This window comes from Pieris napi, chromosome 4 (genome assembly GCF_905475465.1).
Source record: "Pieris napi chromosome 4, ilPieNapi1.2, whole genome shotgun sequence".
NCBI lineage: Eukaryota > Metazoa > Arthropoda > Insecta > Lepidoptera > Pieridae > Pieris > Pieris napi.
The window spans coordinates 10,262,194-10,277,655 of NC_062237.1; the positions used below are offsets into that span (position 1 = coordinate 10,262,194).

The following is a 15,462-nucleotide window of genomic DNA, read 5'->3' on the forward strand; positions in this document are numbered from 1 at the left end:
GCGTTCCCTAATTACCATAATTTCTCATAAAACATGATAAAAGCCAAGAGGCTGATTGCGGATTGATTAAAAATTAAAAAAAAAACATAAAAAGTAAAAAAATATGACGCCACCGTGACGTCGCGTCGTACGCTGTTATTGCATTAGAATCAATCTACGAAAAAAAACTTCACAGGCGCATTCGAAACGGTTCACTACTACTATTTCCCGTATCTCAGGAGGCAGGCAGTTGGAAAGACTCATACCGAAATAGGTTATATTTTTCCGACCGTATTCGTTTCGGAGTTTAGGTAGATGTAAATGATTAGTGTTATACCGGCTACGTGTGGGATTGAAGTTAAATTGAATGCTCTTGTGTATTTTTATATAATTTATTTTTAACTAAATTGCATGTTGTATTCTACTAGTATTATTCATTATAGACCAGTGCCGATAATTTTTGAAACCAAAAAAAATTACAGTAGGATGAAACCCATTAGAAAAGCAGGGGAATATGATCAAAATGAAAGGAAAAATAAATTACGGTCGATCTGAGGTCGGGAAGGGTTAGGGGGGGTAGTTTTAAGGGTAAAAAACGGTTTATCTTTAATTCTAATATTCATAAAACTGTATTCAATTGTAGGCAATGTTTATCCTTAGGCATTACAAATTATATTCAATTGAAGCAACCACCTCCGTGGCTTACTGATTAACGTAAATATCTTACGTACGCAGGTTCCTCGATGCATAAATAAATACTTCAAACAAACGTTTAGAAGTACCTAAGGGGAAATTCTATAGGAGATGATGCAACGAACAAGTTCCGCTAATCGATGCAACCTTTCCTAAATAGTTTCCTTTAACCTACATTGTGCACTTTTATATGCAAACCCATTGCAAGAGAATCAAAGACTCAATTTGAAAAAATATTTTCGTGTGAAGGGATATACAATTCACGGAAGGGCGAGAGGTCAAAGTTAAAGATATAATTTTTCTATTTTTTTTTTAAATACCACATAATTACTTTGTTTACACAAATACAGTATTTACAAATTTTTTAACCTATAAAGTAATAATAAAAATAATTAAAAAAAAATAAAATGAAAATCAAAACAAATTTAAAAAGTTTGGTCCCTAAAAAAAATAAATAATAATAATAATTTTTAATAATATTATATTTTTAAAAATTATAATATGTATGTGTACAAGTTTGTTTGGTATATACCATTCAAACTTGTACACATACAACATAGGTAACATTACCGATTTTTGTTTTAATACACAATCCTTAAATACTCACAAATTTTGTAATATAATTAAAATGTGTGATACAGCGAGATCCAGGTTCCAGGGAGACCCCTCTGGATCCGCCCTTGTTCGCAGAGAAAATTCACAAAAGAGATGTTTTATTTTACATTGTAATTAAATTCTGAGTTTTAAATTGTAGTTTTATTTAAAAATAATGAATCAGTAGCGCTACAACCTTTTTAGGTCTGGGCCTCAGATTTAGGTATCTGTTTTATGATCATTTGTCAATTAATTAGGCAAGTGTGATCAGCCTTTATGGGTCTAAGGCAAGCCGGTTTCCTTACGATGTTTTCCTTCATCGTTCAAGCGAATGTTAAATGCGTCATTGAATGTTAATGCGTAATTGCACAGTCGGGCATCGAACCTACGACATTACTAAGAGTCGCACGCATACCGACGACTTGGCCAACACTGCTGTAGTTATATTTAAATTAATGATATTTGTTTTAGCTAGCACTACCTTCCGGCCAGGGCTTCGCCATCGCCAGCGTATTTTATTTAAGGTTTTTGGGAGCGTTACGTCACGCAATTTTTGGATATTATAGACCCCCCTCCCTGCCCCGTGTAACGCGGCGTAACTTTTTTTCTGTACCCAAGGACAGTACTGTAACCAAGTATAGTAAAACGTTTCGTGACCACCTAATGACTCTTTATACCTAAAACATACCATTATGTGGTGTAAAGTACAGGAAAGTCGAAAATAATATTAACAATAACGCGTAATTCAATCCCCGTCCCGCATCGTAACGTTTAACAAAAGAATCCCCCCCCCCCACCCAAAATTCCCCTCCTCCCTCATCTATTGGTGAAAACCGTCTAAAAATCTGTAGAAATCTACATGTTTAACTTTATGGCGTTCATACGTGCATAAAGAGGTCGGAGGACTAAATTTATATATGAGATTCTATCGCATTAAGTATGTCAATATTCATATGAAAGGAACGTTGAGGTACCAAATTGTAAATAAATACTGAAAACCGTCAAAAGACTTTGAAACGTTATATTACTCTATGGTGTATATGTCAATTGTGATATTCAGTCGTCGATTCAATTTGGCATTACTGTTAAGCGAGATTGATTTCAAAGGCTTTACAAACATATAATGTGAATTTATTCGTGAATATGTAGCTGAAAAACAAAATTATGTATATTGAGTGGATTTTCGCCAAACAGTAACGACCCGCTTTTACAAAATTTTGAGTTGCAAGGTAACAATTTCTTTACTAAATAATGTATTTGGGCTACTCTGTATAACCTACTTCCAATAATATATAACATGATTGACTAGAACTCTCTATAAATAATTTTATGAAAATCATCATTGACATGTTCCAGATTTTGTGAAATTTGTTTGGTGTAAATGCTATTTATAAATAATGTGTTGCATATTCACTTGCTGTGGGTGGATGATCGATCTCATTCAAAGGTATTTAATTAACTAAAATAGCAAATAAGTCCTGAATTACATTCCCAGCGAAATAATATTTGCTTCATATTGATTGTTGTAGCAAGTAATCTTGGCTCAGTAGGCTAAAATATATCAATACACCGCGGCGCAAAATACGTCTACCCTGTGCCCCAATTAAGGGTATCGGTTTAAAACTTAGCATTCGTTAATGTAATTACATTACAAGGGAATATTCTACGTTAGCTAAATGCTAATAATCTTGTTTACAAATACAATAGTTCCTATTGATTACTATTAGGTGAAACTATCCTAAAAGTCTCCAATTTAGCAGCCACAAAATTATATTATCCTTTGTAGGTAATATTTAATAGTAATGGAGTACCTGGATTAATTTTTGCTCCTATTTTATATATAAATCACCAGAATCGTACTTATTCCTCTTCTCAGAAAACATACTTGAACAGTCTGAATTGAATTAAAAACAACCAAATGAATTTTCATTTATTGATCTCCATAGTTATAACAGAGCCTTAACTATTGATATTAATTAGCAATTTAAAACAAAATAATGGATATGAAATATTGCCGAATCGCTTTGCATGCGCCACGAAATCCAATACACAATTATAAGCCCTTATATATAAAAATATTATTATTCTACAATACCTTTGTGATCAGTTCATTCTCCTATTCAGATTTAAGTAATAATTCCTTGCACCGTTCAAAAACAGCGCGCATAAGTTTTTTTTTTAATTTAGCGTTTAATTTTTTATCCTGTAGATGCTAAATATTTAAAATAAAATAAATTATATAATAAATATATGAAGTGTTTGTTCTTAAGAACTACTGTTTCAGATTGAAAAGACTTTTTTGTTTTGGACTATCCATTAATGGATAGCGCTTCCACCGAATTAACGCTGATTAATAACGATAGCCGCTAAAAACACGGGCGCAGTCTATTGCAAAAAATAGAACCGATTCCAAAATGTACTAAAAAGTATTGAGTATCGGTCCTCGGACGGAGGAGCTATGTTTGAACATAATTTAGAAAATAGGCGAATTAATAACCTTTGGTTTTCTAGAAGTTGGTTTAAAAATATAGATAAATCTCTGTGTGCGCTACAACAATCAGTCTCTTTTTTACGTCAATGTTTAAACGTTTGAATCACGGCTGTGCACACTCGCTCGTATACTCGTGAGGAAACCATGCCGGTTTCCTCACGTTTCCGCTTTAGACAAAAAAATCTATGGCACAGATCACCTACTTCACTATTAAGAAAAATAATACTTAATCACGCAACAGATAGGGAAATCTAAGGATCAGACTTAAAAGGTTGTAGTGCCTTTGTTAAATTAAGCTTCAGCGTTAGAAACATTTCAGACTATGGACATTTACAATGTCATGCTGCATCAGCTCAGCGGTTTGCTGCACACTTGTGACAGCGTCTATGTCCGGAGTCGCCTTGGGCTATAACTATTCCTTAGCTGAATATATTGATTTGAAAGGTCAGCATACATCTTGTATAAGAACCGTACCGTTACCATATGGGTTTGACCTTTATATATCAATACCATAATGCCAAACTTTGATAGCACGGGTCATCGTAGATTTTGTATAATTAACTACACGAAAGATATTTTAGTGTTTCCGTGTACTTAAAAGAGCTTATAGTGTTTTCCGACCTTTTTTGTGCCAGGCCCCAAGCCTACCCTTAGCCTTTTTAAAATCCCCCCGATGTAACAAACATAATTTTTAATATTAATAAAATTGAATTGTTCACCTTAGAAACTAAAATTGTCAACGAAACACAGTAAGTAAATTTACAAAACGTACTCGTATAATGGAAAACTGAAATTCTAATTTTAAATGGTTTTAATAAATTTTCGAATAGCCCCCTTATCAATCTAATTGCCCCCTTGGGGGCCGTGGGATCCACGTTGGGAAACACTGCTATAGACCATTGCTCAAGTTGTTTCTGTTGATATATTTTGCTTATTTGCCAGTACAAGCCGTTACTTTAAATACGCTTTTAATTTCTTAGTATTCTTATATCGATACTATATTGTATATATTTAATACTAATGCAAATTGATAATTGTTATACTTTTATTGCATACTTACAATATATATAATGGCTGTGTAAATAAACTTTTATTTTTAGAAGAGTAATATGAAATTATATCGAAAATTAAAAACTTTTATTATCACTAAGTTTAGCTGTAAAGTATTTTTGTTAACGTAATATGTATATCTATATTTTGTGGAGTTTCCTGAAAAATAAATCATTATAATAATAAAAGTAGTTATTGACGATATCACACTTTTCAGAGACCAATGTATCTGTTTATTTGAAGAGGGGAGTCTTTGATGACGACATCGCTGACGATATGGACTGGAGAAGGAGTGGCCATATGCCAGTGAAGGGACATATCAATGATGAAAATCGTAAGAGTGCATATTTACCTTAGATTAATTTGTGTTACTGTTAAGTGTCTCTCAAAACCCCAGCTGTACACGAATGTCCATATTTCTATATTTACAACACTTGCTATAGCAAGATCTTTTCTTATAAGAAAAGATCATAAGGAAGTCGGCAAATGTGACTCCAAAATCAACGAAGACTCTAGCACAATCATAAAAACAATTATAAATAGAATATACGTATAATAGTTTGTAAATAAATATGTACAAAAATATTTGCTCTCAGCTTTAAATAGCTTTTTAACCTTTCTGTCAACGTCCAATGCTAAACATAGACATCTAAATGACTGCGCAAAACATTCCTTTTTTAATTAAGATTTTAATAAAAATAAAATTACTATATATAGCTTTATTGCTCCTTTAAATGTAGAGATAATTCTGAGAAGACGCGACTACGCCGACATTCTATTTAATTAATACATAAATTAGAAGTAAATAAAAGGTGTTTAATAATAATTAGCATCAAAGAAAGACATTTGAATATTACTTTCGTTTTTGCTCCAAGCAAATATTTGTCAACAAGTTCATCAAAAATCTTATTAACGATTTTTCATTACAATTTTTCTCTGACAATAAGTCATATAGGAAATTCATTACATTGATACATCTAATTTTAAAATAATCAATACTCTACGTAATAAATACATTCTCTTATGTAATCGTTATAACGTATAAGTGGTTAACTGACATGGCGAATAACCGGGTTCGGTTTCTAACGTTGGCACGGATGTCGCAAGCTCAGGTATATAAAGCCCCTTTATTTCCAGTCTTTTCAAAAGTGTGACACGGTTTAAATTCATAAAATAAAATAAAAATCAGTGGCGCTACAACCTCTTTAGGCCTCAGATTTCTGAATCTGTATCATGATCATTTGTAAATCTAATAGGCCGTCGTCTTTTTGGGTCTCGGACATGTTGGTTTCCTTACGATGTTTTCCTTCAACGTTCGAGCGAATGTTAAATGCGCACATAGAAAGAAAGTCCATTGGTGCATAGCCGGGGATCGAACCTACGACCTCAGGGATGAGAGTCGCATGCTGAAGCCACTAGGCCAATACTGCTCCAAAAAATAAATGTATATAAATTTCTTTTTTGTTACTTTTTATCGTAACTTCCTTCAGTACCATTGATTGGAGCCCCTTCACGGGTAAAACTTCAGCTGTTTCCAAATGCCTCTATCCATGGCTTTCTCTCTCCATTCGCTTCCTTCTATATCTTCTATCTACTTTTTTTATTATTGATACAAAACCTTGCCCTTAATCAGTTATCACGGGGCCGGCTGACGATGAGCAATCATCCATGAGAGCTGGGCGAAGATTGGATGACTCAATTTTGAACTCTAACGATAAAAATAGTTTCGAAGGAGCTTTAATGAAGCTAACAGCAAAACCTCCCGCTGAAAGGGAAAGTTCGACGCACGCTGAAATTAAAATACATGAGGTAAGTATTATTAAAGTAGCGACATTCCCCGCAATATACAAGCCACTTTGGGGTAAATGCACTTATGTTTAAAGTTCTTAATGGAAGGTGTTGAAAGCAAAATATTTATTCACAAAATGAGTTAGTACTAACTAATAGTTGGATTTTATTTGACTTTAAAAAGGTGTAAAATTTGATGTCTATTTTTTGTATAATGTGTTCAACTGTGGGCCGTCCTCGAAAATATCGCAGAATCTAATCGAATACAATTCATAGTAATCCTAGATCATTTAACGAACTTTAAATATTATTTTCTACTTTTGACATGCTATGAAGTATTTTCGAACATTTTCGGCTTAGGACCATCAAGAAAAGATCGTACCAATTCTTAAAAGGCCGGCAACGCTTCTCGAGCCATCTGGCTTTGAGAGTGTCCATGTATCACTTAAAATCAGATGAGCCTCTTGCCCGTTTGCACCCTGCTCATAAATATGACTGTTGTATTTAAAAAAATATCTATTAGACCAAATATATAAGTTCAAACAAAAGTTAAAAATAATTTCTGTTAACCTTGCAGGGTTATGTGCATATTAACATATATACATCAAACATTTACAGTAAGGTATCAATGGCTAATGCGTTACCATTTTAATGACGTAACATTGTGAACACACATTAAGTAAAACACTTTGTTTAAGGGACCGTAATATCTGGGATACCAAGTTTGATTGCCGATCGAGTTAGCTTTTGTGAAGTGAATTGTAGCCTTCCTCATGTTGTGTCACACTGAAGATGGTTAATCAGCTTTAGCCATTTCCTTTACACGTGTTATTTACAACACAATCATCATGATCAATAGCTGTAGCTGATCCCTTTATGGGTCTTAGCCTCCGCAAGTATCTTTCGCCATCGCAGTCTATTTCGTGCTTCTTGGGTCCAACTTCAAACACCTGTTGTTTCTAGGTTTTGACAACTCCACCAACGCAACCTCAGTCTACCGGGTTTTCTGTTACCACCAGGTTGTGATTTCAGTAAGGAGCTTGGTGTTCTGTCGTCCGCCATTCGGTGCATATGTCCCAAACACTTGAGCCTGTTGCATTTTATGAATTGGACGATGGCGTCGTCTACATAAAGTTCTTCATTGAAGCAAATGTACCAAACAGGCCCAAAAGTTCTTTGAATTATAACAACAACATAACATTTACAACATAAAGCTCCTTATTTGTTTGCACAAAATCTGTTATCCTTTGGGTTCACATAATAGAGATAACGGATTTTGTTCTCCCTAAGAGATATCCATCGTCTAAAACTATAACTTTATACTGTTAATAGCACATTAATCGAATAATTAAAATCAAGTTGTGTTTGGCTATCATGGGCTAGCCGTTAATATGCCTGGTTTTGTATGTAATAAAGTTAAATTATAAGCAATAAAATTGTGTGGGAACGACCACGACGACCTGTGACGAGACGTTCTTTAACCCTTCGTTTATTAAAGTCTTGCAGATTTACGCATAAAAGCAAGGTTAAGAATATCTCAATACATATAATTTTATAAATATACTAGCGGACCCGACAGACGTTGTCCTGTCTTAACTATGAATATTGATTTCAAATTGGTATAATGAATTAAAAAATATTTCAGAAACAAAGTGTTTATTATTCTAATGCTTTATGTTATACAACATTCTTTGTTTGTTTTTCTGGCTCGCATATTATTATATGAATTATCAATATAATAACTCCGACCGAAGCATTTATTTTGAACGATATTCATTTTTCTTACATCCTCTGACGATATTTGCAGCACGTATTCTGTCAATGTTGTGTTATGTCAAACGCCATAAGGTTACACCAAAAAGTTCGAATTGTATGGTGGTTAAGTATTCTTGAATTTTCTAATTTTCCGCGCAATTTTTTTCTTTTTTTCTTTTATAAGAACCTTCTCCTGACAATTACAAACACAAGAAAAAAAAATCAGACAAATCGGTCGAGTCGTTTTCATGTGATGTCGTGACAACGGAAAACGGGTTTCATTTTTATATATATAGATATAAAACTCTCCTGTCACAATGTTCGTTCCCATTCTCCTCCGAATAACTCGACCGATTCTTATGAAATCTTTTATGCAGATTGTAAGTCTGAGAATGGGCTATCTATCTATCTATCTTTCAAACCCCTAAGTGATAGGCCCCCTCCAAACATTTTTTTCTTTTGTTTTTATTTTTTAAATGATACAGCATACAAAATACATACAACGCCTAATTTTCACCCTTCTACGATCAACCCCTATTTTTTGTTATTGTAAATGTTTATTTCTATTGAACTAAAAAAATGTTTCCTAGAAATAATACACATGGCAAAACAACGTTTGCCGGGTCTGCTAGTTGATATATAAAAATTAAACTAAAATATTTTTAATTTGTAGGCATTAGGTCAATTGCCATCGCAACACATGCAAATAGATGAATTGAAAGCTATACAAAGCGCGATTAATATGCAGAAAGCCGCTGAAGCAGAGAGAAGAGCACCTCAACAACAAATTGTATGTATTTAATATTATATTATCGACGCTACATCTGGTAACTACTAAGTCTCGAAGCGGTAAGTTTCGTCAAAGCAAATAATCAAACAATCCTTAGTTTGGGTAGGCACAAAAACATACAGACTTAACTACAATATATATTATTATTTATTGGGAGTAAATGTATCTTTTACTGCAAGACAATTTTCTTCGTATTATAAGTTTACGTTTAGTTTTTTTTTTAAATTGCCCTTGCACGATTTGTGCAGTAGCCAGCGTCAAGTATAGGATTTTATAATTCGTGCTTGTCTTTAGAAATACGACCGTGTCCTCCATGTACGGTTTAGACACTCGCCCGGTACCGCACAACCCTCCCAGAGGCCGAGAACAAATTTAAATTAAATATAAACTTTCCCTCGAACCGGGAATCGAACCCGGTACCCCTCACCTAGCTGCCACTTAATAAGACCGCTAGGCTATGAGGCCCCTTTACGTTTAGTTAACAAACACATATTCTACAGTCTCAAGAAAGTGGAAGAAGAATGTTACCAAGGGTTTCAATGCTACCTCCATTTGTGACCACACCAAGCAACTCCTTAAGACTGGCTGTTCCGGACCAAGGTTTCCATAACCCAAATAACTGGAGAGCTGCGAAACATCAATCCTATATTCCCCCGGATCTTTTTGATTACGGCGAGCGATTAACACTTCCATCGCCTATAACAGCGAAGCCTACTCCAACTAGACCCAGTAGACCTAAGCCGAGACATCAAACACCATCAACGTTCAAGCCTATTCCCTCAACAAAACGCACAGTTAGAGTTGAGGAAGCTATGACAAAAGATTTTGACCAAGTTTTGGACAAAATAGACAGAAATCTTCTTTTGGACAAATTTGATGATCCCAGGTAATTTAAAAACTCAACTTTTGTATTGCAACAACTCAAAATTATCAATAATGGCGTTGTAACGGATTTTATTCAATTAGAGTTGTCAATACATACATTAGCCCATATTTCAGTTTAATAGCTAGGTTTTGCTTTTTGAAAATAAGAACGTAATTTAAAAAAAATATTGTAGTTTCAGAGATGAAGAAATTGCACATAAAATGAAAAAAGGTCCGAATTCAAGCGAAGAAGACTACGAAGATGATATAAAAGGAATTCCAATTCGAAGGAAAAGAAATATTAGACGACATAAAATCACCAAATCTAAAAGTAACGTTGAAGATACACTTTTGTATAAGTTATATTCCAGCTCATTAATAGATTTGAATGATATAAATATCTCAAAATCAACAGTTCATGATAATACAAAAATTGTCAATACAATCCAGAAATTTAATATTAGTAGAAGTACTTTATTGAAACTGCTGTCGTCTTGTACATCTTCGTAGGTTTCGTTGGTTTGTATTCTGATGTCATAATAAATTATATAAATATTTTGGTGTTTATTTTTCTAGTTTTCTGCCCCGATTAAATGAGGAAGGAGACTGTACGTTCGAGTATAAGTTGGAGAATACACTTCACGTGGAATACCACAGGTTATCCCAAAACATGGTGGTTCTTAAGGCAAACATATTTCAGCTTCTGTTTCATTGATCATGTTTTTATAGTCAATTAGGTGATCTGCCTTCTCCTATTTCAATCCAATTGTTGTACACAAAAGTGGTCTTCTTATTGAGGTGACGAATTTGTACTTATATCAATTTAAATTATCATAAACACTTCGGAAACCAAAACAGTACTAATACACATAGTTTTCTATAAAGTTGGTCTCACTTTAATCGGCAGCTCATGCCTAAACGTGGTGGTCAGCAAGGAAGCATCTGGAGCGGCCTATCTGTTTCCACCGGTTTTAGTCCAGCGTCTCTCTTATGACAGAGTACAGTTTTGAGTTTTGGTGAACGGCCACTGTGTTACCAACCACGATAAGTTTCTCCAAGTTCTCATCGCCTCTGCGCTCAATGCGCATTGTTTGTATTGTATCTTATTGCCGAAATAAGATACAATACAAACAACATAAAGTTAGTACTATGTGTAAAATAACTAACTGTGTGTAACTAAATGTTAATAAGTAACTTAGTACTTTTGCTTTAGATTTATGTGATATAATTGCGACATTGTTGTAAATAAACACATCAAAAGGATAATATATCAAAGCCTTTGAGTGCTTCGTCGTACAGGAATTTCCAATTAGATGTTTCAATAAAAACCTTTAATTTATTAGTGTCGAATAAAAAATACATTGTATTTTATGGACCATTCTATTGAAACAGCTGTGATAATTAAATACGAGAGAATAAATCAGTATTTAGACTAACCGAGGATTGAGTCGTAAATTACAATTAAGCTATGCAAATGAAGTGTAATTACATTTTAATTATATCATTAAACAAGAGATTACATTTAATGAAAACATTACTAAAATTCCTAAGTCTTAGAAATTATCGTCTAATAAACTCATCTGCGTCTGTAGGATTAAGAAAAACAAATGCCGTATCGATTCCCTTGATTGCACTTGTGTATTGACAAGTAGATTGTCTATGCCAGACACACGTCGGAAATGTTTTTGCTTTCCTTATGACGTTTTTAGGAAACAATCAAAGTTTTTAAATATTGGTAATAAAAAAAAGGTGCGTGTACTTATGTACGCGCGTAAGAAGTTATACTTCTTTGGCATTATTAAACATAGTTTTTGATTGCATGCAAATAATTACTCGTACATTACAATTAAATAATCAAAGACTGGAAAAGGAGTCATTATAGTCAATAAAGTTCAGTTTACATTTGAAAAATTAAATAAATAAATATTTATTATTATTCTCTTACATTAAGTGTAACTTCTATTATTATTCGAATGTTGTTTTTAAATTATGTCCAATGCCGTAGCTTCTTCCGTGGGCAACTTCAAAAAAGCCCGCCATGGTATATACCTATGTCTTATTCGTAAGCTATTATAGCCAAAATAGTGAACCATAACTACAATAAAAATTGATAATTTCTTTCAAATGCACATTTGCTAAATAAATTAATAAATTGATACCTAAATGAAAATATGTAGATACTTTTATCGCTTCTGGTATTTAAAGAAGATAAAATATGTCTTTCACGCTACATTTTTTGTACAAATATTATTTTAATCCTACGCAGACGAAGTCGCGGGCACCAGCTAGTTCTCTATAAATGTCGAGTAGACAGTTTTGATAAGTAGGTATTATAAAAATATAATAAGATATGATATAATAAGGTATGATAAAATATAATAAGATTGTTTTATCTTTGAGTTACGTAAATAAACATCCTACTTGAAATGTTAAAATGAAAACTTAAACAAATGTCGCATTTCTTATGTTAAAGCAATATGGAACAACAGAAATATCGTCGCAAATAAAAACGTGATTAATATATATGGTTTCACTCTTTTTATCAATTCTCAGAGTTCAATAAGGTGACAGAGAGGTTATAAAAACGAACTGAAGCCCGCTACTTTTGTGTTATTTATAAATAACAATTATGAAGGTTGTTTCAAATGGGCTGTAATCGGGAGTGTCAAATAACAATTAGGGTGTGTTCATTAAACAAGAGTAGAATATTACCGCTTCCGTGGCACGTCCCTATCACATGCCCTCATTACTTACGGACGTTGAGGCAGAGTACGAAATTCCACCCGTATCACCTCGACCTCCGCCGTTCCACAACTGAGCGTTTTTCAAGGCAGTTTTTGCCACGCACCACCACTTTGTGGAACCAGCTGCCCACTGAAGTATTTCCGAACCAATTCGACTTAGGGTCCTTCAAGAAAAGAGCGTACCAATTCTTGAAAGGCCGGTAACGCACTCGCGAACCCTCTGGCATTGAGAGTGTCCATGGGCGGCGGTATCACTTAACATCAGGTGAGCCTCCTGCCCGTTTGCCCCCTGTTCTATAAAAAAAAAATACATACATTGTACTATTTCATGCCTTTAAAATAAAAAAATGAAATAGGCACAGGTCCATGGTGTATGAGACGGTTACTTGCGTTCATAGAACGCTGACGAAGCCGACACATTTCTGTATTTACAATTATAATTTTTGCTTAGTCGGTAATTATCACGCTGAAAATTGAACCGGACCATTTGAAACATTCTAGACAAACTAAACGAATGGCAATTATATATATAGTAAACATATATATCTACATACATAAAACTCACATTAAAACCCTACATTACCTCTAATTTCCATCATATCCCTCGCTTGTTCACAAAGTATCTATTAAAAGGGATTTTATATTCCCTAACACATTCTTAGTTAACTGTGCTTAACGCGGATAATGAATGGAACAAAATGGTTTGTTTGAGAGGGTCTTTTGGGAATATGGTTATTGTAACCAGTATATGTTTAAGCTGTAACTTTTACGTCTTAGTATAATTAAAGTTGGAGCAGACAAGCGGAGCAAAATAGTACTAAACTGGTGCCCAAGAAACAAACGAAAAAGGGGAAGACAACTTAGAAGGTGGATAGACCAAATTAAAGAAACAGCAGGTGGTAGATGGCAGAGAGGAATGGCGGGATTTGGAGGAGGCCTTTGCCAAATAGGGCACACATACCTGAAAGAAGATTGAAATAGAAACGTGTTTAAAAAAAATGTGTGCGTGTACTAGGTGTACACACGTAAGAAGTGAAACATCTTTATGACCTTATTTTTCGAAAAATGATGTACTATATGCAACTTTACAGAAATTGGTTAAATAAAGTTAAATTAGATAAAGTTTAACAAAAGGCTTTTATTATCATAGACATGAATACAAATACAATTATTTCATTTTAACAATTTTTTGTATTACTGTACTACTATGTAGTACTAAGATTATTACAGAATTTCATTAATTGTAATAGAATTATTAGTATTACTATCATTATTGTCGTTATTATATATTTTTGTTACTAATGGCTTCGGATCAACCGTGGTAGGGACAAGAAAAAGATGGCGCGTAACCGAAAAATGTGACAAATGTGTGTAAATTTTTTTCCAACGCCGATAAAGAAGTTTGACTTCAAAAAGCAACATGGCGCGTAACCTGCTACAAAATTTCTCCCATACGTCGATAAAGAAGTTTCACTTCAAAAGATGGCGCGTAACGGAAAAATGTTACATTAAATTTTTTTCCAACCCCGATAAAAAAGTTTCACTTCAATAAAAGTATCTGAATTAAAAGGCCAATATTATTATTAAAGTCTATAGAACTGTACTGCTCTTGATTAACTAATTTTCTATGAAGAAATGTTATAAAAAACGTATTTGGCCTGATAATAAAGCACAGACGAAAGTTGTTACCAAGCTACGGCTCGTAGCAATTCCTGCGATATTTTGGCATCATTTAAACGTAAGTGGATATTTATCCTTTTATTGCTTCCATATGCTCTCACTCATATACTTAATTTAACGTTAATAACAACATCAATATATTTTCTGAGTCTTATATTGTTTATTGTGGTTTAATGAGGTTTAAGTTTTTATTTAGATTTAGTTTTAATGATGCATTTTGTGCTATATATGTTTCATGATATTATGTATAATTTTCGACATAAATTTTTTAAAATTTCTTTGTTCTAATATTATTAAAATGTACGTTATTTATTTTTTTAAAGGTGTGCAAATTGACATTACATTATAGCCTTACATATAATATAAAATAAATTTTTAACAGGCAAACACGGCATGCATTTTACTATAACAAAATCCTTAAAACTATAATTTATATGTGATTTCCAAAACCAGAAATATTAATAATAATATTTTGCGAAGTAAGAGTAAGACAGTTTGAATGGGCAAATTTTATGTTTTTAAGCATACATGTTGTTGTAAAAGAACGCATGAAAAATACTGGGAATTGGGAGAGTTGTATTATATATAAATTTATTAAACTTTTAATTAAATTATCAACTTTGAGTCTGACTAAGATAACAGTCTCAAAATAGCCAAATGAAACATAATATTATGATATCCTTATTATAGGATGCTTCAAGGTATTTCAACTTAATGACAATGGCACTTAACAGGCCCTAGTCTTTTTCGGTGTCAAGTGGCGAGACAAAGCCTGCAGTTAATAGACACACGAATTTCTTTTTAAAACTAGCTGATATAGGAGGGTACTTGTTCGAAAGTTCTGTTACTGACCTATCTATTTATTATTAATTGTGTTAGGAATCTTTGAATTAATTTATAATTACAGTGTTATTTAATTAATAAATTATAAATGGCCACAGCGACTGTCAGTCAGCCGCTACATATGGATTTTTGAGTCTAGACGTGACAGATTCCTCACGATGTTTACCTTTTACTGTAGGAGCAGGTGTTAA

At 33.3% G+C, this 15,462-nt stretch overlaps 2 protein-coding genes across 2 annotated transcripts in view; one reads left to right on the forward strand and one right to left on the reverse strand.

The window, feature by feature from the left end:
- The window catches only part of LOC125048802 (olfactory receptor 1A2-like), an 81,715-nt gene that overhangs the window by 6,088 nt on the left and 60,165 nt on the right, over window positions 1-15,462 (reverse strand). The window lies entirely within an intron of this gene.
- LOC125048803 lies at window positions 2,339-10,525 on the forward strand. Its single transcript, XM_047647710.1, has 8 exons — window positions 2,339-2,495; window positions 2,623-2,713; window positions 4,077-4,201; window positions 5,025-5,141; window positions 6,441-6,616; window positions 9,024-9,140; window positions 9,641-10,026; window positions 10,199-10,525. The coding sequence occupies exons 2-8, from the start codon at window positions 2,664-2,666 to the stop codon at window positions 10,512-10,514; spliced, it is 1,287 nt and encodes a 428-aa protein (XP_047503666.1). The 5' UTR covers window positions 2,339-2,495; window positions 2,623-2,663; the 3' UTR covers window positions 10,515-10,525.

Bases quoted from the DNA above. Each gene is read 5' to 3' on its own strand.
- LOC125048803 (XM_047647710.1), top strand. From the start codon at position 2,664: ATGTGTTGCATATTCACTTGCTGTGGGTGGATGATCGATCTCATTCAA. The intron at 5,142-6,440 runs GTAAGAGTGCAT...GCCCTTAATCAG, and splicing joins ACATATCAATGATGAAAATC to TTATCACGGGGCCGGCTGAC. The intron at 9,141-9,640 runs GTATGTATTTAA...CATATTCTACAG, and splicing joins GAGCACCTCAACAACAAATT to TCTCAAGAAAGTGGAAGAAG.